The sequence below is a fragment of the Microcaecilia unicolor genome, chromosome 3 (assembly GCF_901765095.1).
Source record: "Microcaecilia unicolor chromosome 3, aMicUni1.1, whole genome shotgun sequence".
NCBI classification, from domain to species: domain Eukaryota; kingdom Metazoa; phylum Chordata; class Amphibia; order Gymnophiona; family Siphonopidae; genus Microcaecilia; species Microcaecilia unicolor.
Genome location: NC_044033.1, coordinates 71334608 through 71362277, shown reverse-complemented (window position 1 = coordinate 71362277; position 27670 = coordinate 71334608). Strand labels below are relative to the sequence as shown.

Genomic DNA, 27670 nt, shown 5'->3' with positions numbered 1-27670 from the left:
TTGCCTCTGTTTGCTTTCCTTCTTGCCCTAGTGTTTCCTGTTTCACATTTATTTGATATTGTGCATGTCTTATCAAATCTAGGCTGTTTTCAATTGTGATTTTGTTTGTTGATGCTGTCAGGCCTCTGTGCTTCCCTATTCTTCTCCATTTTCTCTTGTGCTGTCCTTCTGGTGCCTACTAAGACTTAACATTAGACTCTCCCGTCTCTCATATACAGTACTTACATGGCCTTGATACATTTCTTCTCTCCTTCCCCCTCCCTCCTGTTTGGAATGAGGGTTGCCTCACAAGGTAAACAAAAATGATAGGAAACACACAAATGAGGTAGAACAGAGAAGGTTATCCTTAAGTCTTTAAGCTGGTCAACTGCACAGAAACTCCAACACTCTTGAAAACTTCAAAAGAAAGCTTAATCCACACCAGGAGTAATTTTATATATAAAACAACTTTATTCATCAATGATATCTCCAAAATCCAGTATTTGCAGTGTAGAAAAATGAAAAAAAAGGGCAAAATTAGAAATAATAAGTTGAATAGAGACCCATTTTTTCTTTCCCAGGCAGGTCTCAGTGTTCTTTAATTCTATTCTCGGGTCCTTGGTGGACTGCCCCGCGGCTTCTTTTTCTTATAGGTCCCTGTTTAGACACCCTTGCATTCTCAGAATCACCTACAAGATATGCTCACAGAAAAAAAAACCATTTTGAAAAATCACAATACCGTTCTTGAACATAGGCCAAGTTCATTCAGTGTCAATGGTACTGGACTTTGAACAGGAACATTTCAAAAAGTTACCTTCTTTGGGGAAATACAAAGCAGGAAAAATTACTTCTCCTCTCCAAATGACGTGAGTCACCAGAATCTCTTTAAAAAACTTCTTAACATTCCTGCTCTGAGTGCTAGGGATGTACCATGTTGGTCTTACCTCCTGAGGACTACTTAGAAGTTAAAATGGTTCTTCACTGCACACTTTCCCTTAGGTCTGTACGCCTGTAGATTTCCTTCTTTGGTTAGGTCAAGGTAGCCTAGGGTAGTTTTTCTCCCTGTATAAAACCAAGCCAGTCATGAAGAGAGGTAATACTCTGCTCGCCTTCCGAGCCCCCTGGGGCTCCCTCCCCACACACACTATGCTAGGTCTGATTCAGCAACCGCCTAAAAAGAACACGTGATAGCCTCAATATGTAGGGCCTTAAATTTTTCCTCCAGGTTTTACAAAGATACAGGGGTAAATATTCAGCCAGTGGTGGTCAGCGTAATTTTTAACGCTGGCTATGGCCAGCTAAATTAGCACCGGATATTCAGTTCTCTGCTATATGCCGGCCCCAGCACTGAATATCCAGGGCTAATTCAAAGTGCCCTGGCTGCTGGAGCTTTTGCAGGTCCTGGTTGATATTCAGCCAGGGCCCACATAAGACAGTTATGCGGGTCCCGAATGAATATCAGCTGGGACCTGCATAACTTTTTTCTATTTTCTTCTCCCACTGAGCCCCTTCTCACCCCCCTCCTCCCTGAAACATCTCTTCTTCTTGTGAACACCTTCCCCCAGCCTGTGACATTACCATAAACCCCTTCCCCAGAACATCTCCCCAACTCCATGTGCTCAATAGCCCCTTCCCTGGGCCTACCTCCTCTCAATGGTGGTCCAGCGAGGGCAATGGGGGCAGGAGCGAGGCCCACTTGCTCCTGCCCCTAGTGGCAGTTATCTCAAAATAGCTGACACAATATCTCCACCTAGTTATTTGCAAATAAACCGTAGTATTGATTTGCAGTGAAGACTTTTTTTAATACATGTTTTGCAACTATACCTTTTGTAATTCATTTCTTTCAGACCAAATTATGTTTTGAGTTCAAACAAAGAAAGCTTGGTATATTGATTCCTCCAACAACTCCCTCCCCTGAGGTCAGTTTTATGGATACTTGTTAAATTGGTATGGGGGGGAGGGAAGAGGGGGGGGGGGGGACTGAGGACAAGGATAGGGGCAAGTTGATTATTTTGCTCATTTCCCATATTATTATTTTTTTTTTTTAGTGCATAGAAAGATTCAACAATAATTCCAGGTGCCACTGTGGTCTTTGAATTTTCTTATTATAATATTACTATTTCTCTGTGTTGATCATTTTGTTGTATTAATATTAAAATATTGACTTTCTTTTAACTTCCACAGGGGGATCCGACATTCCATACCTGGATTTTTATAAGCCTGTGGTATGGTTCTGGATCTTGGTGGGGCTTGCATACTTTGCTGCAGTTCTCAGTATGATCGGAGACTGGTTACGGGTGCTATCAAAAAAAACAAAGGAGGAGGTAAACATCTATAGATTTTTATATCTTTTATTGGACCAATGCAAGAATTACCCAAAGAAGATGTTGTACAAGAAATCAGTCAGGACTTTGGATATGTCATATATAAACAACATTTTTGTTCATCTATGTGTATGTTCAAGAATTTTTGCATGGGAAAATTTGATTTGAGGAAAGAAGAGCTGAGTTTTGTACCACTAATAGTTTGGAAGAAATACCAAAATAGATTTTGCATTAGATTAGGCAAACATGACAAGAAGGCTTCTCTTTAACACAGCTTTGATATGTACCAAACATCGCAAGACTAAAAAGCTAAATTTTGAGAATAAAATCTTTGAAGCACTAATGTTTTTTTAATAAGATTATTTACTTATTTATTTATTTAACATTATTTACTACCCCTGCACAATGGTCCAATTAGGACAGATTGGAATCTCATGCATAGTGATGCCATTGTCAGGATTTCAAACCTAGTTACTCTCCAGAAATTTACCACACAAAAACATTAGTCTTCACAGTTATCTTGCTAGTGGAGCTAGTGACAAAATAATGAGTTAAGACCACCTTTTTTTCTCTGTCTCTCTCTTCCTCTGCCACAGATTGATGAAAATAACAATTAATCCAGAAAAGATATCAATTACCTGTGATATTTAAGAAGCAGGTTATCCGATTGTGAACATTCAAGCCCCTGCAGATTTAAAGGGTTCATTAATTTGAAAAGCTTTCATACCCTGAACTGTGGATATAAATAAATTTAGTGGAGTGGGTCCATTTGGTCAAGTTGCCTTTTCTAATTCCTCTAGATTTTTTTTTTTGAGATGCAGCAATGAGAACTGCACACAATACTCAATGTGAAGTCGAACCACAGAGCAAAGCAAAGGCATTATGAAATATATATATTTACATATTTAAATTTAATCCTTTCTTTAGAACTCCTAATATTCAATTTCTTTTTTGGCTGCTGCTGCACATTGAATAGAACCAAGATGAAGCCTAAATCCTTTTCTCGAGTTATGACTCGTAACGTAAAATCGAGCATCATCCCCCAGATTCTGTATAAGTCACTGGGCATGCATGGCAGATGTGCACACAAATGAATGAGTTAACGAAATGTCAACAATTAACATTAATTGGCACTAATTTGGATTTGTGTGGACATCTCCCTGCATTCTGTTCTATAACATTGCGCACCTAAATTGTCTCACACACAACCCGAAAGGGGATGTGACCATGAGAGGGGTATGGGTATTATAGAATATTGGGTTATCCCCCGGATTCTATATATGGTGCCTAAAGTTGTGCGCGCTAATCAGGTCATATTCTGATTAGTGTGCACAACTTAATTAGCTTAACAAGCCAATCATCACCGATAATTGCCAGTTAACAAGCAATTTTTGATACTAATTGGCATTAGAATTTATAGACTACACCCGGTCCACGCCTAATTTAGGCGTTAACATTTACATCAAGTTTTACTTGGCATAACTACCCACGACTAACTTTAGTTGCACAAACGGGTGCTCGGCGTATCTATACACCACGTGGAAACAGACCTATTCTATAATGTACGCCTAAGTTTAGGCATACTTTATAGAATACGCCTAGGCATATTTTTTTATGCACAGATTTTTCAGGTGCCATATATGGAATCTAGCCCTATGTGCCCAACTTGTGCCCCCTTTCAGGTTTCAGAAGGGCTGTAAATCCTTATGCCCAAAGTTGGGTGCGGTAATTCACACTAAGCACTATTCTATTATTCAGCTTGGAGAGCTCTTTATGGAATAGTGCTTGGTGTAATGGCTCATGCACTAATCATACACTAATCAGCACACAGTAATGTAGATACTACTACTACTAATCATCATTTCTATAGTGCTACTAGACATACGCAACGCTGTACAAATTATATGCAGGTACTTTCTCTGTCCCTAGAGGGCTCACAATCTAAGTTTTTGTACCTGAGGCAATAGAGGGTTGTGACTTGCCTAAGGTCACAAGGAGCTGCAGTGGGAATTGAACCCAGGCCTCCAAAATCAAAGCCCACTGCACTAACCATTAGGCTACTCCTCCTACACTGATTAGAACAGAAACACCTACTCTCTGCCTCCAGACACACCCCTTCTGCACTAAAATCTTTAAGTGTGCAATTTGCACATGCAGATTTGAAAATCATTGCAGGACGTCTGAGCGTGTCCCATGGCAAGCCATTTTAAGCTGAGGTAAGCGTGGATCTTGCCACAGCTTAGTAAAAGAAACCCATGGTTTGTGAGGGTCTATTTGATATTCTATTAGCATGGAATTTATATGTAATGATCTGTAGTAATCTAGCCTGTTAGGTTTTCCCAAGAGATGTACCTAGGGCCTGCTACATATTTATGGTGCTGCCTTTTCCTAGGTAGAGTTCTTGTTATGACCCCTAGGCTTGCAGGTGTCATTTTGAACTCAGTACCAGCAAGGGCCAAGAGTGACTGGGTATCGCTCCTGTCTCGATCCCACTAGACTCTAGGGATTGTGTTGGGGAGGTCTGGGGGGGGGGGGGCTTTTGGTATTCAGGGGGGGCTTCAAGGGGGTGTCTGGAATTGGGGGAGAGGTTCTGGCCATGGGGGGGGGGGGGGCGGGCTTTGGAAGATGTCTGGAATTGGAGGGCCCACAGGGGATGTCTGGAATGGAGAGGTCACTGGGGGAAAGGTCGGAAGCAGCTCTGAATAGCTGGCCCCATTAAGAAACTACTAATAATCCATTAAAGATATTAGTAGAGCAAATACTTAATTTTTTGCAGATACCAATACTAATGTGAACACTAGTGTACAACCTGCAAAAAAAAAAAGAAAATACGCCATGGTAAATCTGAGCTTAGTGCACGGGAAAGTCCCACATTAGAACACTCTAAGCCCAGATTTTATCACAAAAGGGCCCCCAAAATTAGGCAGATCCTGTAGCAGTGTTCTAACTTCCTTTTTAAAACAAGATGAAAAGAGGAAAAACCCTCTAGAAAACAGGATCCCCCAGTTATTACAGTCAAACCAATAATTAAAAAATGATACAGTTTAGCAATAAAAACAACTGGGGGATCATTTACTAACAGCGTGCACTAACAGCATTAGCACATGCTCTCTGCTGTAGAACCTATTTTATTCCTACGGGCCCTGCAGCAGAGAGTGTGTGCTAAAGACATTAGCATGCACGAACAGTAAATGATCCCTGTAATGTTTTTTTTAGATACAACAGCGTTGAAGTCCAGATGTACTGATTTTTTTGTCCCTATAGACATAAAATAAGATGAAAACTTTAATCAGGCTCTTAAATGCACTATAATTAGAAACGTTTTGAAGAATATGCTGTTTAGGGCTGTGTTAGGGAAGGCATGCCAGCTGTCAAGTTAATTTAATGTGCTCCACATGATGTACTCACTGGTGGTTACAGAGGGCCAGGTCCACATGTAAGGGGGTAAAGGTTCACCCTCCATTTTCAGTAACTAGCCAAAGCAGAACTAAATCATTTTCCCTCCATGCAAATGAGCAACTCTGTGTCATCTCCTGATGTGAGGGAAACATCCCTTCATTTCAGAAGCGGAAGAATTAATCAAATTAATCTATTTTAGACAGATCACATCAAATCATCAGAAAGCATGCAAGCTTGTCTATATTTCAAAGATGCTCATTTAACCCAGTGATTTTGCAGACAGGTCATTTTCTGCCTAGTATTATCTCCAACGCAGATCATTATCTTTTCAGTCCATTTCTTATTATTGCTTTTGGCAAACTGCTGTTTCCTGTTAAAAAAAAAAAAAAAAAGCAAACTGCAGATAGAATTTGCCTGTTCACGGTGTGGAAGTTGTGATTTTGCTGTGTCCTGTATACATGTCAGGCTGAAATCAGGTCAGGCTACATTTATGGTAAAAATCATTGGTTGCCCTAGCTCAAAATATTGGCATGAAAAGCAGGGTAAAAACACCAGAAAAATCATAGATGTGATTTTCTTTTAAAAAATAACAAAATTGCTTTGAACTTGCAGCCTTAGACAATGGCATTGAATGTCTATTTGTGGAGGCTGACTGCAGGACATAAAAATTATGAATATTCAATGCCACTATAAAGATAGGTGGCAGCACTAATTATATAGAAATGCTAAATAGTAGTAGTAGTAGTAGTAGTAGGCATAATCCCCCAAATTCTATAAATGGTGCTTAAAATTGTGCGTGCATATTTATTTATTTATTGGGATTTATTAACCACCTTTATGAAGAGATTCTTCCAAAGCAGTGTACAGAGCCTTGGGTGCGCAACAAATTTGTGCATGTTTTTTAATTGAATAGCAAGCCAATTAGTGCCTATAATTGGATGCAGTAATCAATTATCTGCACTAATTAGTATTAATTGAAATTTACATGTGCATTTTTAGTCATGCGGATCCAGCTCCAAAAAGGGGGGGGCAGCTATGGGAGCATCAGGGGCATTTCTAGAATTTATGTGTGCGTTATATAGAATAAGGGGGATCCGCAGCTAATTTAAACGCGAGGATTACACCAGAATTTACTTGGTGTAAGTCCTCTCATCTAAAGTTAGGCACAGATCCCAGCACTAAGCATATTCTGTAAACGGCGCCTAACTTTCAATGCCATTTATAGAATAGTTCTTAGTATGTTATTTTTTTTGGCGCCGATTTTTCAGCACTATTTATAGAATTTGGGCCAGTGTTGTCACCGCCACCAGTTACACATAAAGCAGAAATATTTAGTCATTATCCCCAGATTCTATATATCGCACCGAGATTTCCGCACAGAAATTAAAGCATATTCCATAACAGTGCACATAACCTAATTGGTTAACAAGCCAACCAGCACTGATAATTGCCAATCAACAAGCAATTATGGACACTAATTGGCATTAATTAGAATTTACACGCAGAACTATCTAAGCAACTATAACTTGCTGTGTGCAAATTCTAAGTCGCATGGTTCAAAAGGGGGCATGGCCATTGGTGTGGAATGGGCAGGTCATGGGCGTTTCTAATATCTATGTTCGTGGTTGTAGAATACACCCAGTCTGCGCATCATTTAGGCGTTGGTATTTACACCAGGTTTTACTTGGCGTAACTGCCTGTGACAAAATTTAGTCATGCAGACTGGCGCTCGACATATTCAATAAACTACATGAAAATTTAGGCTTAATCTAGAAAATACGCCTAAATTAAGGCAAAATATAATTTTGCCCATGGTATCTACAATTTTAGCTGCAACATTCTGGCTTAATGCTTTCTTCTTTCAAGAACCTTTTTACTTAGGTTGGTGATAGCTTTTCTTTAGGTTTTCTATGTTGTAGAAGGGTAGTTTCTAGCAGCCTTCACTCTTTCATCAGCTTTCCTGCTGGTTCTAACCAAACTTGCTTTGGTTTAAGTTGTTTTTGATGTTCTTTAATTGTTTGATCCACCTAGCTGCAGGTGATATGGAATTCTGGCCCACCCATTTCCCAGAACTCTGCCTAAGGGACCCCTCCAGACTCTCTGCTTGCCAAGTGTGTAGTCTGTTTAGCTACAGGTTCCTCTCTAGGGCTGTGTTAACATTTATATTTGCCAGGGCCCTGATTAACCTTTTCCTGCTGTTTTCCTGACTTGGCTGTCATGCCCACTTCTAGTCCTGGAAACACTCCTGCCTGCAGCATCTCACTGATGTACTTGCGATGCAGGACTCTGCACACTGGTTTCTGTATAACTAAATCACAGACAAAGAAATGTAACTTCTATGTGACCTTGGAAAGCAGATATCTAATACCTCAAATTAAAGATTATCAGTGAAAGAAATCTATATGTTCTGATAACTTATATAAAATCTTTGATAGGGATGTGCAGAGGCTAAAAATTTCCAATATGTTTGGGTTTTTCCCCCCTAATTTTCTGTCAAATTTTTTTAGTCCATTTCAAACATTTCTTTTAATAAGTTTTTAAAATACACATTAGAAGTTTTTAAGGCATGCAATTTGGCAAGTTAATGCATGTTAAATTGTGTGTGTGTGTGCGCTCAAATTTTTAAGGTGCATTAACAAAACTTCATGCATGCTAATCAATACACGTCCCTGTTCTCTGATGTATATTTCTTTTGATTTTTAATGATCACATTAAAAGACCAACCGACCCATTCAAGCCCAGTTGTCTTTCTCTGTAGCTCTCCACTAACACAAGTAAATGAGCACATACATTTCCAAACCTAACACAAGCTCCCCTTATGTTATTTACTTGACCTCTACCTCTACATCTGTCTCAGGCATGCTTCTTAATCCTAGGGTTGTAATCATAGTAGCATAGTAACAGATGGAAAATAAACACAAGCATGGTTCCATCTACTCTGCCCAGCAAGGTGACTAGATTCATACCTGCCACTCTGTGTAGAATATGCAGGTCTGTGCCTTTGTTTATGATTGTACTTGCTCCTCCATGCAGGTAATTTGTTTTGCTTTGATCTCATCCTTTTACTATAAGGGATTCCACTCCCCCCCCCCCCCCCACCCCGATATTTAAAGCTATTTAACCAGCCAGAAACAGACACTGACCAATTAAATAGCGTTTCAGCACCTAACTGTGAATATTCAGCATGAAATAACCGGTTATCTCTACAGAATGTTCACAGTCAGCACCGAAAAGTTAACCGGCTATATTGTGCAATAACCAGCAATATTAAGCACTGACCGGCTAAATGTAGCGGGCAAATCGGACTGCATAAATAGCAGTCCTTTCTTTGCCTGCTATTAACTTAACCAGCCAGTGCTGAATATTCACTAACCCCCCTGTTTACTAAGCTGCGCTAGTGGCTGCCGCTCGGCAATGCCAACACAGCCCATTCAAAGTGAATGGGCTGTGTCAGCATTAGCGCATGGAAGCCGCTAGCATGGCCTAGTAGACAGGGAGATTAGCCAGTTAAGTTAGTGCCAGCCAAAAATTAAAAAACAGATACTCAATGCTGGTCACCAGATATAGTCCAGCATTGAATATCCGGGGTCAGCACTGACCGCAGCACTTATGCGGGTTATCGTCCACTGGCTAAAGATCAGCCCCTCTGTGTTTTCCTCACATCTTTTTGAATTCTGTCAGTTTTTGTGCCACCACCTCCACTGGTAGGACATTCCAGGCATCCACTACCCTTTCCAGGAAAGTATTTCCTGATGTTGCTTTTAAGCTTACCTCCTTGCAGCTTCTTTTCATGTCCTCTACTTTTATAGCTTTCTCATCTTTAAAAAAAGATGTTTTGCTCATTAATATCTTTCCATTATGTAAACATCTGTATATTACTCATGTCTCTCCTTTCCTCTAGGTCATACACATTCAGGTAAGAACATAAGTGCTGCCATACTGGGACAGACTGAAGGTCCATCAAGCTCACTATCCTGTTTTTAACAGTGGCCAATCCAGGTCACAAGTGCCTGGCAAGATTCCAAAAGATTTAAACAGATTTTTTGCTGCTTATCTCATAAATAAGCAGTGCATTTCGCAAATCCATCTTAATAATGGCTTATGGACTTTTCTTTTAGGAAATTATCCAAACCATTTTTAAAACCTGCTAAACTAATTGTTTTTACCACATTCTCTGACAACAGATTCCAGAGTTTAAGTACATGTTGAGTGAAAAAATACTTTCTACAATTTGTTTCAAATTTACTACCTAGTAGCTTCATTGCATGTTCCCTAGTCTTAGTATTTTTGGAAAGGGTAAACAAGCTATTCGCGTCTACCCGTTCCACTCAATACTTTATAGACCTCTATCATATCTCCCCTCTGCTGTCTCTTCTCCAAGCTGAAGAGCCCTAGTAGCAAATTTAATTACTTCACTAGTTATTTATAAATACCGGTCATTTAACCATACTCTCTGTTTTCTATCTTTTAACCAGTTCTTAATCCACAATAGGACATTACCTCCTATCCCATGACTTTCTAATTTCCTCATGGGGTATTTTGTCAAATGCCTTTTGTAAATCCAGATACACAATATCTACTGGCTCATCTTTAGCTACATGTTTATTCAACCCTTCAAAGAAGTGTAGTAGATTGGGGAGGCAAGATTTCCTTGACTAAATCCATGTTGGTTTGTCTCATTAATCCATGCCTTTGTATATGCTCTGTAATTTTGCTCTTTATAATAGTCTCTGCCAATGGTCTATAATTTCCCAGATCACCTCTGGAACCATTTTTAAAAACTAGCATTACATTGGCCACTTTCCAATCTTCTGGTACCATGTTTGATTTTAAAGATAAATTACTTATTACTAACAATAGCTCTGCAAGTTCATTTTTTAGTTCTATCAGTACTCTGGGATGTATACCATCCAGTCCAGCACGGAATAGAAAAAAAGATGCAAATCACCAATGGCAATGTTGAGAAAAATAATTTATTCACCACATTATTTAAAATAGGCCCGACACGGCCGTGCTTCGCCCTCCTAAAGGGCTGCATCAGGGGCTAGCATATAACAACAAAGTGGTGCAGTAAAACCAATTCCACCTACTGGACTAAAACTCCTCTCCTGAGAAGTAGCAGCAGCATTTCTTGGTGAATCTGCACCTTTTTTTTCTATTCTGTGCTGGATCTTGAGAATCGCCTGCCTATTTGTTTTCTTGTACCATCCAGTCCAGGCAATTTCCTACTCCTCAATTTGTCAAATTGCCCTATTACATTTTGCAGGTTTACAGAGATTTGTTTCAGTTTCTCTGACTCATCATTGAATACCATTTCTGGCACTGGTATCTCCCTCAAATCTTCCTCAGTGAGGACTGAAGCAAAGAGAATTAATTTAATCTCTCTGCTATGACCTTGTCTTCCCTGAGTGATTCTTTTACCCTTTAGTCATCTAGTGGTTCAACTGATTCTTTTACCGGCTTCTTGCTTCTAATATATCTAAAAAGGTTGTTACTATATGTTTTTGCTTCAACACAATCTTCTTTTCAAAGTTTCTCTTTGCCTTCCTTATCAACACTTTACATTGACTTTCCATTCCTTATGCTGTTTCCTATTATTTTCAGTTGGATTCTTCTTCCATTTTCTTCACCTCACTTTTTAACCATGCTAGCTATCATTTGGCCTTCTTTCCTTCTTTTTAAATATATGGAATATATCTGGTCTGGGCTTCCAGGATTGTATTTTTGAATAAAATCCACACCTGATACAAATTTTGACCTTTTATTTATTTATTTTGACCATTCTCCTCATTTTACCATAGTCTCCATTTTGAAAGTTAAATGCTAACGTATTGGATTTCCTATGTGTACTTACTCCAGAGATTATATCACATCTGTCCATGTTATGATCACTGTTATCAAGTGGCCCCAGCACCATTACCTCCTGTACCAGATCATACACTCCGCTAAGGACTAGGTCAAGAATTGTTCCCCCTCTTGTTAGCTCCTGAACTAGGTGCTCCATAAAGCAGTCCTTGATTTCATCAAGAAACTTTACCTCCTTAGCATTCCCAGATTTGCCCAGTCAATATTGGGGTAATTGAAATCACCCACTATTATTGTGTTACCCAGTTTCTTAGCCTCCCTAACTTCTGATAAGTTTTCAATATCTGTCTGTTCATCTTGGTCAGGTGGACAGTAGTACACTCCTATCACCAGGGGTGGGCTGGAGTTAGGGTGGATGGGAGGGAATTAAAGTCTAAACTGTGGTCTCCTTTGACTCTTAGCTATGCTTTATACTGATACTATAGTAATTTTAAAGACTAACAGGGAAATTTTTGAAAGAGAAAGGCACCGATCTTCCAACACAAATCGGGAGATGGGCGTCCTTCTCTCAGGGTCGCCCAAATCGGCATAATCGAAAGCCAATTTTGGGTGTCCTCAACTGCTTTCCATTGCGGGGACAACCAAAGTTCCCGGGGGCGTGCTGGCAGTGTACCGAAGGCGGGACGGGGGCATGCTTAACAGATGGGTGTCCTTGGCCAATAATGGAAAAAAGGGCATCCCTGACAAGCATTTGGCTGACTTTACTTGGTCCCTTTTTTTCAGGACCAAGTCTCAAAAAGGTGCCCGAACTGACCAGATGACCACCGGAGGGAATCGGGGATGACCTCCCCTTACCCCCCCCCAGTAGTCACCAACCCCCTCCCACCCAAAAAAAAAAATTAAAAAACATTTTTTCCAGCCTGTATGCCAGCATCAAATGACCCAGCTCCATCACAGCAGTATGCAGGTTCCTGGAGCAGTTTTTAGTGGGTGCAGTGCACTTCAGGCAGGCAGACCCAGGACCATCCCCCCCTACCTGTTACACTTGTGGTGGTAAATGTGAGCCCTCCAAAACCCACACAAAACCCACTGTACCCACATGTAGGTGCCTCCCTTTATCCCTAAGGGCTATGGTAGTGGTGTGCAGTTGTGGGGAGTGGGTTTGAAGTCCACTGCAGTGCTCCCTAGGGTGCCCAGTTGGTGTCCTGGCATGTCAGGGGACCAGAGCACTACGAATGCTGGCTCCTCCCACGACCAAATGCCTTGGATTTGGTCATTTTTGAGATGGGCGTCCTCGGTTTCCATTATCACCGAAAACCGAGGTCGCCCATCTCAACATTTAGGTCGACCATCTCTTAGGTCAACCAAATGTTGAGATTTGAGCGTCCCCGACCGTATTATCGAAACGAAAGATGGACACCCATCTTGTTTCGATAATACGGGATGCCCTGTCCCTTCGCGGGGACATCCTCAGAGATGGGCACCCTTAGAGATGGTCGTCCCTGTTCGAAAATGCCCCTCCACGTCTTTTTTATACATCTTTTGGTGCAGACCCATTTTGTCACCTTCTTCTACTTCAAGTCCTTTTCTATCCTTAGCAAAATATGGCTTCTAAAACTGATTGCAGTAATCCAAGTGGAGCCTCACCAATAACTTCTACAGGAGCATTAACACCTCCTTCCTTCTGCTGGCTATGCCTCTCTCTATGCAGCCTAGCATCCTTCTGGCTTTGGCCACCTCCAGCTCACATTAAGGATCTTAAGATGGTGAAACAGACACTATCACCTTAGGTCCCTCCCCTGGCACATCAGTCTCCTATCACTCAAAAATCATCACTCTGTTATTGTTTTTTTATAACTTTAGGTGTAGTTTATGGAATACGCCTAGGTTTATTTTTTATAGCGCCATATATAGAATCTAGCCTTATATGTATAGTTGATTTTTTTCTGGCCTAAATTAAATTGCTGTGCTCTATGGATAGCAGCTGAATATCACCAATTAGCCCCCGATATTCAGCTGGCGTCGGGCTGCGCAGTGACTGCTCAACACAGGCAGTCAGAGTGGATATTCAATGCTAGGCTGTTTCTGGCAACCGGAATTCAATACCAGGTTTCCCTTTTGACTGTGGCAACTTAACCGGTTAAGCCAATATTCAGCGCTGACGGTTAATTACTACTATTACTTATCATTTCTATAGCGCTACTAGATGTACGCAGCGCTGTACACTTGAACATAAGAGACAATCCCTGCTCGACAGAGCTTACAATCTAATTAGGACAGACAAACAGGATAAAAGTGTTTAGCGGTTAAAGGTAGGTCTGCTATTTATGTGGCCTATTTTAACACAGCCAGTTTGGGATGTAAGTTCAAACAACCGAAGTGGCCAAAAGGTTTCCCTCCTTGAACTGGGTAATTTAGCAGATCTACAGTAATGGGCTGAGAACCAGGGCAGTTGGGCAAGTCATTTTCTCCCTCCATTGTGTATAGTTCAAACCCAAGATGCCAAGAGCAGACTGTCCCAAAGAGTGAGATTTACAGACAAGAGTTTAAGTTATAAATTTACAAAATCTCACATGACAAAAAGATTCACAAATGGAAAAAAGCAAAATAATATATTTAGGTTTGTTTGTTGCTTCTGAAAAAGGCCAGTTTTCAAAGGTATTTGCTCAGGTAACAATAGCTAGCTGGGTAAATTCCCTGGGCTGAAACATTCCCTTCACTTAGTATGCACACAGGTACATTTGTATCAATGGACTTCTCCCTCCAGCTCAAAATTTAAGGGAAGTTCTATTTGTATGGGAGTGTCAGGCCAGCTCAAGGCATAAAAGCTTGCTTCTCTTGCATCTTCAGTGGCCAAAATCTGCTCCTCAGGCTAGCGGCAGCGTGTCCCACACTTCCAGCATATTTCTCTTCATCCCTGGGTCTGGCAAACCTCTACCTCTCTGAGGCCTCTCTCCTCCACCCCTCACCCCTCATGTACCTTTACAGTCAGTTTCCCCCTCCTGAGCCCTGGCAGCGTTTCACCTAGTGCTATCTGTACCAGTCCCTGCATCTTTCCTCTGCCATGTCTCTGTGGAAACAGGTAGTTATATCAAAGGGGGGCGGTGTGCAGCAGATGGAAGATGCCAAGGCTGATGCAGGTATCATAGTCCCTTGAACTGTCCTTGGGGAATGTCCCCACTAGGGACACAGAAACATATACACTCGCATGTACTTTGTTGCACTTCAGTCAACACACATGCACACATATTCACCCCCCCCCCCCCCAAAAAAAAAATCAGGCACACTCATGCATACAGACATGCACTCTCTCTTGTGCTGCTGTTACATAGTAGATGACGGCAGAAAAAAGACCTGCACGGTCCATCCAGTCTACCCAACCAGACAACTCATGTGTGCAACTTTTTGTGTATACCCTACTTTGATTTGTACCTGTGCTCTTCAGGGCACAGACCGTATAAGTCTGCCCAGCACAATCCCCGCCTCCCAACCACCAGCCCCCCCATTCCAACCACCGGCTCTGGCACAGACGGTATAAGTCTGCCCAGCACTATCCCCGCCTCCCACCACCGGCTCTGGCACAGACCGTATAAGTCTGCCCAGCACTATCCCTGCCTCCCACCACCGGCTCTGGCACAGACCGTATAAGTCTGCCCAGCACTATCCCCGCCTCCCAACCACCAGCCCCGCCTCCCACCACCGGCTCTGGCACAGACCGTATAAGTCTGCCCAGCACTATCCCTGCCTCCCAACCTCCAGTCCCACCTCCCACCACCGGCCCTGACACAGACCGTATATGTCTGCCCAGCACTATCCCTGCACGGTCCATCCAGTCTACCCAACCAGACAACTCATGTGTGCAACTTTTTGTGTATACCCTACTTTGATTTGTACCTGTGCTCTTCAGGGCACAGACCGTATAAGTCTGCCCAGCACAATCCCCGCCTCCCAACCACCAGCCCCCCCATTCCAACCACCGGCTCTGGCACAGACGGTATAAGTCTGCCCAGCACTATCCCCGCCTCCCACCACCGGCTCTGGCACAGACCGTATAAGTCTGCCCAGCACTATCCCTGCCTCCCACCACTGGCTCTGGCACAGACCGTATAAGTCTGCCCAGCACTATCCCCGCCTCCCAACCACCAGCCCCGCCTCCCACCACCGGCTCTGGCACAGACCGTATAAGTCTGCCCAGCACTATCCCTGCCTCCCAACCTCCAGTCCCACCTCCCACCACCGGCCCTGACACAGACCGTATATGTCTGCCCAGCACTATCCCTGCCTCCCACCACCGGCTCTGGCACAGACCGTATAAGTCTGCCCAGCATTAGCCCCGCCTCCCACTACCGGCTCTGCTATCCAATCTCGGTTAAGCTCCTGAGGATCCATTCCTTCTGAACAGGATTCCTTTATGTTTATCCCACGCATGTTTGAATTCCGTTATCGTTTTCATCTCCACCACCTCCTGCGGGAGGGCATTCCAAGCATCCACCACTCTCTCTGTGAAGAAATACTTCCTGACATTTTTCTTGAGTCTGCCCCCCTTCAGTCTCATTTCATGTCCTCTCGTTCTACCGCCTTTCGTATCTCCGGAAAAGGTTTGTTTGCGGATTAATACCTTTCAAATATTTGAACGTCTGTATCATAGCACCCCTGTTTCTCCTTTCCTCTAGGGTATACATGTTCAGGTCAGCAAGTCTCTCCTCATACGTCTTGTAATGCAAATCCCATACCATTCTCGTAGCTTTTCTTTGCACCGCTTTGATTTTTTTTACATCCTTAGCAAGATACGGCCTCCAAAACTGAACACAATACTCCAGATGGGGCCTCACCAACGACTTATACAGGGGCATCAACACTCTATTTCTTCTGCTGGTCACACCTCTCTCTATACAGCCCAACAACCTTCTAAATACAGCCACCGCCTTGTCACACTATTTCGTTGCCTTTAAATCCTCAGATACTATCACCCCAAGATCCCTCTTCTGTTCATATGCTCATTTAGTTAGTGCCCTCCCTCCCCAACCATCTCTGCTGACTATCATGTCAAGCTCTTGCATTTGCTGCTTGTTCTCATTGCTTTTATATTTCTACCCCTTCTCAACAACCTCATGCACTCCCCACCCCTCTCCCAGATACTCACTTGTTCCACTGACTCTCCTCAAAGCCAAGAACAGAGCTCAGCTTCCCCCAGAGCCCTTGCAGCTCAGCTCCTCCTTCCTGTAACTAGAGCAACCTTCCTATAGCTGAATCATACCACAGTCTCTTGCACTGGAACAGGAAGGATTGGCGAGCTGTAGAGGGCTAAACTCTGAAAAATATCTAGATACTTTAGCCATCCCTCTGACTTGAGACAGCTAATCTACAAATCTGTACAATCCAGACAGTTAGCAATACTAGGCTCCTGACTCTACAGTATATCTGACAGAGCATTGGGGCGGTGGGGGTGGGGGGAAACAGGGCAGCTGCCCTGATCCCCACAGCTCCAGGGGGCTCCCATGGGTCGGCAAGTCTTCCTCTTTTTTCCACTCCTGTCGGGCGTCTTCCTCACCTTCCCAGTTCGTGCAACTTTAAAATGTTCTTTTTCTTCGCAGAGGATTTCTGGCGTGGGACTGATTTTATCATTCTGCCTTCAGCCTTCTCGGCACACTCTCCCTCTGCAGCGGTCTGCCCCACCTCTGCACAACTTCCTGTTTCCACCTGGGCACCAGACCACGGTAGAGGGAGAGTGTGCCGAGGAGGCCAAAGGCAACATGATTGAATCGCTCCCGCACTGGAAATCCTCTGAGAAGAAAAATAACATTTTAAAGTTAGACAGACCGAGAAGGTGAGGGAGATGCTGGACGGGGGTGGACTGAGAGAAGGGGAAGACATGCCAGCCCACAGGGTCGCCCTGGAGATGCCGGAATGAAGGTGAAGAGGAAGAAATAATGGGCTTGGAAATGGAAGAGAGAGGGAGAGAGATGGTGGACAGTAGGATGGAGTGCACGTTGGATAAGCGCATGCCCTGTTTAACTGCATGCCGTACTTGAGTCCCGTTGTTGGCACCATCAATTTCTATGGGGACAAACTTCGTTTTAGCACACCACTGATAAGTGCAAGATTCGCTTATATGCATGGTTCAAGACCGCTCCTCTGCAGGAAAGACTCCGAATAAGCACGAGCATGGAATATGGAAGCCGATTGACGCGTGACAATCAACGAGATTTCAAATTTACTGCCTCTTTAACTGCCACAGGAAGAATAAGTGAAAGAACATTGTTAGGGCGTACACCAGGGTCGTCGTCAAGGCGGAACTGTAAGACTTTAACACTGGCTGAATGAATAGAAGTTCTTTTTTTTATTATTAATTTCAAATTAAACAAAGATAAACCTCTTTGATAAGATACATCTAGTTCAAGCAACAGAATCAAAAAGAAATAATCTATACATCAATCTTATATTGAAAATGGATTTTATAGTCCACTAGTAAGGTGTTGCAAGATCAAGATGGATTGTAAAACCAAAGGAAGTTGGCATAGCCAAAGTAATTTAAGGAAAACAAGCATTAGTTTCTAAATTTTTGGGGGGACTCGAGGTTTGGAGTGGAACCTGGTTCCTCTTCATATCAAGGAAGGACTGTAGTTGGTCAGGTTCAAAGAATATATATTTTTTCTCCTTGAATATCAACCTGCATTTACATGGAAATCGTAACTGGAAGACCGCCCCCATATTAAGAGAATGAATAGAAGTTCTTAAAAAATTAGAAAACAAAGAAAGTCAATCATCAATTGCTAAAGAATATGGTGTCAATTCCAGTCAAATTTCACGTGTCTTGAAGCAGAAAGACCAGCTTCTGGAAGACTGGCAAAACAACACAAATCCACAACGGAAACGAAAACGGGCGGGAAAAGCTGAGGATGTAGAAGATGCTTTTCTTCGGTGGTTTTGTCGAGTCAGGAGCAGACAGTTTCCTGTCAGTGGTCCACTGCTTATGGAGAAAGCTAACCAGCTAGCAGAAAGTATTGGACTAACTGAATTCAAAGCCATTGTTGGATGGTTGGAAAGATGGAAGGAGAGGAACAGCATAAAATTCAAGAAACAGCATGGTGAGAAACAAGACACTGATGACTTTGGTGCTGAAAATTGGGTTGTTTCAGTTCTTCCTACCATCTTGAACGAGTTTGCACCTTGTGTCAGATTTTGCTGCTTTGTGATAATTGTGCTGCACACAGGGATGATGTCAGGCTGTCTAACATCAAGGTGCAGGGCCGGTCTTAGGCAGAGGCGACTGAGGCGGCCGCATAGGGCCCCGCGCTTAAGGGGGCCCCGCGCGGCGCACCTCAACTCTGCCTCTTCCTCCGACCCCCGCTCACTCAGACCGCATCATCATGATGATCCCGCTCGCTCCGGACCGCAACATGATCGCTCCGCTCCCGCCACCAGTGCCTCCCCCCGCTGAGCCCGCCGTCAGCTCCCAGTGCCTCCCAGTCCCAGGACAATGACAGTTGCAGCGACAGCCCGGCCCCGACAGACAGTTGCAGGCACGACGGCTCACCCCAGCTTTTCCTTTCCACCTTCCCGCTCAATGTCCCGCCTCCTTCTGATGAGGTATTTCCTGTTTCCGCGAGGGTGGGCGGGAGTCATTGAGTGGGAAGGGAAAAGGAGCTGGAGCGTGGTCGGAGGTGAGCCATCGATTCCCTGGTGCCAGTGCGAGTGTGACTTAAAAAATAAAGAAAGTCAAGTGGAGCGCCTGGAGCAAGTTTGTGCCACTGCCAGTGCCATTGCCATTCAAAGGCAAGGTATGAATGATGATAGCTTTTCTTATAAAGGAACCAAAGTGCTCTTGATGATTTGCGAATGGAACTCAACCATTAAAGTGATGATCTGGTGGTTCATTTGTGCAGGTGAGCCATCGCTGGTGCAAGTGCTGTGCGACTTAAAATAAAGTCAAGTGGAGAAACTGGAGCAAGTTTGTGCCCAGGGCCGGTCTTAGGTGCTCCAGGCTATCATTCTTCCTAAAACTAGTCTGGTAGGGGTGTAAAACTAAGGTCTTGTCCAAGAAGTCACAAAGTTTTTAGTGAACAATTTTGGCAATGAATGGAAGGTTTGAGATGGGTCAGAAGTTTGCAGGGTCAGAGGAGTCAAGGGTGGGTTTCAAGACTAGAGCATGCTTCTAGGCACTTGGAACACTGTTGTTGGTTAAAGAGATTTGAAGGATGGGTAAAAATAAGGGGAACACATGAGGTGCTAGATGCTTGAATAAGTGAGTGTGCCAGGGATCAAGAGGAGAGTCAAAGGGGTTCATGTCCTGGAGTAGAGTTTTGAGGGAGGACGATAGCACTGAAAGAGCACCAGGAAGACTGAAGTTGGGCAGCGCTCTCTGGAGGGGGAGAGAGGGGGATGAATGAAGGAGTTGAGTGGGGGGATGAGAAAGGGGAGAAGAGCTAATTAAGGAGGACTGAAGTGTATTCACCTTGTTCTGCTAAAAAGTGGCAAGAGTACCAACAGGTAGCATAGAGGGGTCAAAAGTAGGGGGCTCTGAGGTCAGGGGGGCTAGGGACCTAATGATATTAATATACAGTTATATAGCCCGCTGCTTTCAGTTTAATAATCCAAAATATGGGCAAACCAACTTAGAAGTGAGAGAAAAAGTGCATAAAAGAGGTTTGTGGAGGAAACACTAATATTCCCAGTCCAGGATCAATAGCACTAGACTATTGCAACCTGATGTTCACAGCTCTCCTACTGAACCATCTCTCTCTACTTCCATCTATTCAAAATTCAGTTGTGCAACTCATCTTCCACTAGTCTCCCTATATTAACATAATTCTCCTTCTCAAGTCACTTCAGTGGCTTGTTCACATTTCTGGATACACTTCAAACTTTTCTTACTCACCTACAACATCTTTAAGTCTGTGACTCATTACCTCTCCTCTCTTCTCTCTCCCGATATCCCTCTTTGGGACAGGGCTGGTGTTAGACATTCTGGGACCCAGGGCACCTACCTTGCTAATTCAGGCAAATTTGTGGTCCCCTGTGGCATGAGGAGTCCATCAGTTTTTTTTTGTACAAGTTTAGCTTCATTTGTCTTTATTTGAAGTTTCATAAATAAAAAATTTTCTAAAAATGGAATAATCTTTTCAATGGGGTGGAGCTAGTGGGGGCAGAGCTAGGGTGGGGTGGGGCTAAGGCAGGGCTAGGATGGGTCTCCACCAAATTGGTCTGCATAGGGCCCTGCACTTGCTAAGACCAGCCCTGTCAAGGTGGTCCTTCCTGCCACCAAACACTACCTCTATGATCCAACCTATGGATCAGGGCATAATAGTCAATTTCAAACAACATTATCGGGCTCTTGTGCTACGTCGTCTGATGAGCGTTATGGATGACCAGACTGCAAAGGATAAACGTGCTGTTGAACTGGCTCATAATCTATCACTGTTGGATTCCCTACATATGCAGAAAGAAGCCTGGAATCATGTTACACAGGCAACCGTCGTGAACTGCTACAAGTGGGCAAGCTTTGTTAAGGATGTGGATAGGGACGAAACAGATGCAGCTGTTGCAAATGTGTCAGATGAAGAGGTTATTGATATCCCAGCCAGTGTTACTGAAGAGGAGTTCCATCGCTACGTAGCTGTTGATTACAATCTACAAACAGCTGAAGACAGCACTGATGTCGAGATATGCGCCTACACGTAGGCAACAATGGCTGATGATGGAACAGATGAAGAAATGAGCAGCGAGGCACATGCTGACAAAGTTCAACAACCTCCTCCTGTCACTTTTACAAGAGCGCTGGAGAGTCTTAACACCGTGCAGGCCTATCTGGAGGCCACTGGATGTCAGTGCTATGACAGTTTTTACCATCTGGCAGACGTAGTCTATGGAACTCACAGACCCAAGAGTGTACAGAGGACTATAACTGATTACTTCAAGCAAGCCTAATGTCAGTTAACTGAGACTGTATACTGTACGTATAATAATAAACAGTACTGTACATATGTTTATCAAGCTTCTTTGGGTCACAACGGTTAAGTGCACGCTTTGGTTAACTGCATGCATTTCTTTGGTCCCAGACCCTTGCACTTAAGCGGATTGCACTGTATATATAAATATTTTTTTCTTGTACCCTCTTTTTTTCCCAACTTTTTGATTTGCATATATTGAAGTCAATTTTTAAAAGGACTTATGTGGTCAGCAGCAGATGCCAACTATATACGTTTTTTTTTTATTTGCAGGGCCATTGATGGCTAACTGTTGGCAGTCTAAGCCACTATATAGCCGCACGTTATGCCAGAGATGTTTCATGTGCGGCATTTGAAGTTATTTGGAGAGTGATAAAATTCATCTGATTTCCATATAACTTATAGTCCAAGACTGACTAGACAAAATAACATTTATATCTTTAAATATATAAGTTAAACATGTAAAGTTATATGTGTGTGTATTCAGTGAGCTAACTTAACATTTAGGCCCACTGAGGGAGCAGTTCTATAAGTGGGTGCCTCCAATTAGATGCCAAGAGGGCATGCAGTAGCAGCCTATTCTAGAACACAACCTAGATGCCTCAGTTCTGTTATACTAACATAACCAGCTATCAATGCACGAAAAATTTATGTGCACACACACACCCTACCCATAGAACTGGTGTAAGTGTACATGCCAAAGAGGTCCTTTTACCAAGGCATGGCTGCAGTAAAAAGAGTCCTGTGGTAGCGGCTGGGGCTGTTTTTTATGTGTGCCAGGGCCCTTTTTACCACAATGGTTAAAAAGCCCCTAAAAACAAATGGCCATGTGGTAAGATTATTCTTACCACGTGGCCATGTGGCGGGGAGTACTTACCGCCATCCATTGAGGTGGCAGTAAGGGTTCTTGTAGTAACCTAGCAGTAACCGGGCAGCGATCACTGCCGGGTTAGCGCCACAGTAAAAATTACAAAAAATATTTTTGTTGTGCCGAAAATGGGACATTCTAGAGGCACAACTACCACTGGAGGTCGCATTGGGCCGGTGGTAGTTCCAGGTTGCCAAGCAGCAAACCTTTAGTAAAAGAGCCCCTAAGTGCAGCATGAACATGCATAACTTACAGTATTCTGCAACTTATACATATAAGTGGGAGCCTCATCTCTGTCCCACCCATATTCCACCCCATGTACATCCGCCCTTGTCAGGGCCACCAAGAGGTGGGGGCAAGATTCCCCAGGCCCGGGGAATTCTAGTACTGGTGACCAAATCACAGCTCCCCACGGCTCCAGATTATCTGTCCCCTCTCCTCATACTTTACACCTCCTCTCATGCATGCCGTTCTGCAAAGGCTGGATTACTGCAACACCTTCCTCCCTCTGTTATCCGCTTGAAACAACTCAGGCCTCAGCCATTAGCTATGTTGGCCCTAAGCTTTGGCATGCATTTAAATCTGCCTTGAAATCTCATCTTTTTACCCTTACTTACTCCAGTCCCCACTGAACTCTGGTTTTCCCCTTGTAGCCTTTGTTACTGGACACCGCTCAAAAGCCATTTTGTGTTTATAAATAAATAAACAATCATTTTAAAAGTGAAACTATGCATGCTTGAGACACTGCCTTCTGGGCAGCCTCTCTTCATCTGCCTAGAAGCCCATTTTCAGATTGTTCTCTGTCTCTGTTTAGGGGGTAGATAAGGTTTATTGAGTAAATGAAATGTTATTTATTTATTTAACTTTATATTTCACGTGTCTAGCTTCTTAAGATATAAACAATTCAAAGACAAACTATTCTTCTCATCTCCAAAGTATTTCATGATTATTCATTTGACCTCAGTGATGTTCATTGCCACCCAAAAACGTTCAAATATCTTAGTTTGTAAACTTTTCCACTTATCTTATTCTCCGTTTAACATCGGACCCAGATATTTGAAAGCTTTAAAGAATAAAAAAAAGCTGACCTATGAAGATGATGGATGTTGTTAGCATTGCCATAAAAAAGTTTTTGGGTGGCAATGAACATCACTGAGGTCAAATGAATAATCGTTAAGTACTTTGGAGATGAGAAGAATAGTTTGTCTTTGAATTGTTTATATCTTAAGAAGCTAGACACGTGAAATATAAAGTTTAATCGGTCTTTAGTGTCTACAAGAGCTTATGCCATTGATTTAAATTTATTTATTTAAAACATTTTTAAACTACTCTACCATATAATTCGAGGCAGGCTCCAAATCACATACATAATAAATCATTACAAAAGACTCACTGTTCTTCAAACACAATACAAAATGAAAACATAAAATCCAGCTAAAAATACAGAAATAGCATCAGAACTTAGTTGTTGACAAAAGCTAGTATAAACATCTGAGCCTTCAAACATTTTCTGAAGTGTACAATAGAACAAGTTTTATGCAAAGTTTCAGGTAATACATTCCAGAGAACAGGTCCTTCAATACCAAAAATAGAAAGACGATATATATCTAATCTGTAGAAAAGGAACTTCTAAATATAATTTATCACCAGATCTCAAAGGTCTTGTCAGCATGTGAATCTTCAAGTAGTTGGACAACACTAGAGGCTCATTATCGTTCAATGCTTAATGTACTAAGGTCAAAACCTTAAACTTGATCCTCCAAATAATAGGGAACCAATGTCTCGAAGAGCAGGAGTAATATGGGCAAATCGAGACAGATTAGTCAAAATCCGATTAGTAGTATTTTGAAAAATCTGTAATGCACATAATTTATAAGAAGGCAGCCTGAAATAGAGGGCATTATAATAATCCCATAAAGGGATAAGAGATGCCTGGACAACAGTTTGAAAAGCTGATGGTGACAAAAAAAAACTTTCATCCTACGTAATATCCTGAGCTTGAAAAATACTTTTTGAACAGCAGATTTCAATTGTTCATTCATAGATGAGGCAGAATCAATCCACACATCCAGATATTTTAAGCAGTCGATAAAAGGAATTTTTTAATTCTGATGCTCAAAAAATTCTGGCATTTTCAAGGGAGTTACTTTGCCAGATAGAAACAAAATTTGTGATTTAGGCAGATTCAACTTAAGTCTATTTACATTAAGCCAATTTCTTATTTTTGAGGACAATTACCCAGAAATGGAAAAGTTACAGTAACATTCTATTTCTTCTTGTCTTTATTACAGGTGGGAGAGTTCAGAGCTCATGCTGCTGAGTGGACAGCCAATGTCACGGCAGAATTCAAAGAAACCCGCCGACGTCTGAGCGTGGAGATATATGACAAGTTTCAGCGGGCCACCTCTATTAAAAGGAAGCTTTCTGGTGACATTCCTATGAGCCCGAGCCAAGAAATGACTCCTGGCAAAAGAACCCTTTCAGTAAATCACTTGACCAATGAGAAGGAAATGCTTCCAGCTCTCATAAAGTGTGACAGCATCTACCTTAATGGCTTGACACCACACTATGCGAGCGAAGACATTTCTGTAATCGAAATTATTAAGTAGCACTGTCTTTGGATCCTGTTTCCTTGGAAAGCCATTGGCCATGTAGCGATCACATTAGCTGGACTTTTGATGACAGTATTTTGAAAAATTATATAAACAAAACAAGAAAAAAAAACACAGGGTGAACACTCTTCTCTTTTGAAAGACACAAAATGAATGTCAATTTCTGTCATTGATGGAAGTAGAATCAAGCAGTGTTTAAGGCCTTTTATTACATGCTCAGACTGTTTATTTTTCCTGATGTGCCAAAAGACCCATAGGAAAGAACTATACTTTTTTGTGCTAAGGAACATAACTTTGAAGAATCCCTCCATAGTACTTCAGGGTCAAATGAACTGAGCCTAAGCATGAACCACTGATGGTTGGTAACTTTGTTATACATTACCAGGAAATTCTGATGCAACCTTTTACCTAAGAAATCTTTGCTGGTGCCTTATCTTTTGAAGACACAGAGCCTCCATTGCTGTTTTATGTTTTGTTTAGTTTTATCTATTTTTTGGAACAGGAAGTGTATTTTACAATTTGATCTTTCATCTCACCTGAAAATGATGTTCAGCTGTGCCTGTACTGAGAGCGCCAGGTTAAGAATGCATGCCAAAACTCAAAGGATATCAAAGCAACACTCGTGAACCTAGCTTTCATGCCTCCTGAAACTGTTCCTCTTACTCAGGTCCAAATGACAGGGCACATATTAGAACCGGGCCTGCAGAACTCTGTGGCACTTTGAGGGTTATTATGGAAAATTATATCTCAGCAAATATACCCACACCCTCCCCAACCAACAAAAATGGAAGTAAATATCACTAAATTATTTGTCTGCTTTTGCAAAGCAAGTCACTATTAATAAAGATTTTAAACTCTAAACAATTCAGTGAAAGCTATTTCACATCACAGCACTATCTAATGAATATTCACTCTAAGGCTGCTGATAGATATTGCTGTTTTGACCTGATTTGGCCAAACATCTGGTCTCATACTGTTTATAATGTTGCTGCTAATGCTACTGTTCAAATGGAGTGCTTTTCTGATGTCATGCAATGATCGTCCACTGTTTGGATGAGGCACAAATGGAACAGAGTTGAAGCAAACCAATTTAGTGGTTGCCAGCAGCGATTGCATTCGGCATGGTAACCCCATTGCTGGGTCCGATTCAGCTACAGTTTTCCTGCCATTCTGTTTCTGGGAAAGACCCAAATGAATCAGGTCCTGAAAGATCAAGGCCATCTCAAAGTTACCATGACACGCCACTGTATCTCAGGTCCATATCACGAAAAAACATAATATAGAAGTCATTGACATGCAGCACACTTACAGAGCTAGGAACTGTAGAAATATTATGCACGATGGAAATTCAGTTTTAAATGTTTGTTTTTTTCTCTCTCTCTCTGTGTAGGACTCGAGAACATTGCATGTTAAGTCCAGTAGCAAATCTGTAATGTTTTTTTTCCCTAAGTTTCCAGTTTATGGGAAAAAATATGTATTATTTGGCTTTGTTAAACGGGCAATAATTTGTGTTGTTCCATGCCCATGATCTTTCATGGATTCATTCAGAATGTCAAGCCAGGATCAGTGTCTTCTGGTACAGACTATGTCACTTTTCATGAGTCCCTACTATTGTGTAATGTGACCACTCTTTTCACAAAGGTATCAAAATAGAACCCCTAATAATTTTATTGTAGGTCTCACATAATTTAAAGCATTTTTAAGATACTGAAAGCTTTCATATATGCTGTTTTTTTTTATTTCTTTGTGGTGCAAAATATGATGCTCCATGCCCTAGGTTTAGGCCAACAGTTAGGCACCAATTGTGCACACTAATTTATAGAATAAGTGCACTTACGTGCATGAATGATGTCATGCGTACGTTCTAGGTGCTAGTCTGTAAAATTGGCACACTTAATCACAAAGACTAGATTCAGTAAATTGCATTGAAAAATTGGCATGGAAAAAAATGATGCATTGAGAGCTATTCTATAAAGGGTATCTGCATTTTCTAGGATAACGCCTAAGCGCCTAATCCGTGCCTAACTTAAAGTGCCTGCATTTACACCTGCTGAAACTAGGTGTCAAGGCAGGTGACTAAATTAGGTGCAAATCATGTGTATTCTATAAAAATACATGTAACTCATAGGAATGCCCCCGAAACACCCCCTAAATATGCCCCCTTGAAATTACACTCTATAGGAGTTATGCACACATCGTTATAGAATATGATGTGCATGTAACTCCCAGTTAAGGCCAATTAATGCCAGTAATTGGTTATTAGTAGTCAATTATTGGTGCTGATTAGATCATTAATCAATTAAGTTGCACATGCAAATCAGCTATGCATGCGAATTTGCATGTGTGACTTTAGTCACCATATATAGCATCCAGATGACAGCGTATAACAGCAAATGGGTGGATAATGGGCATGTAGTGGGCATTCTACCTAGCAATGTGCACACTTTATAGAATAGTATCAGATACACAAATTGCAAAGTGCATTTTTTGATACGCCACCTTATGCCTGCCATTGGCTTGGCATAAGCTGTCATGCTTAAGTTTCAGTGTGCTAAAGTGGCTTTAGGCTACTATTCTATAAAAGTTTATGTGCGCCTTAACTCTGTTATAGAATTGACACTAAGGGATGTGGAACAGCTGTTACAGAATATTAGCTTTAAGTCTGCATTTTCATGCCTAACTAGTAGCATTTAGATGTGTAAATACATGTATTCTATAAAACCACACCTAAATGCT

General features: G+C 42.1%; 1 protein-coding gene across 1 annotated transcript in view; it reads left to right on the top strand.

Moving 5' to 3' along the window:
- Positions 1–27093, top strand: part of KCNK2 (potassium two pore domain channel subfamily K member 2) — a 220685-nt gene extending 193592 nt beyond the window's left edge. Inside the window, exons 7-8 of the mRNA XM_030196031.1 lie at positions 2164–2303; positions 24614–27093. Coding sequence (XP_030051891.1) covers positions 2164–2303; positions 24614–24931 — 458 coding nt within the window. The 3' untranslated portion in view covers positions 24932–27093. The remainder of the gene's footprint in view (positions 1–2163; positions 2304–24613) is intronic.
- The last annotated feature ends 577 nt before the right edge of the window (positions 27094–27670 follow it).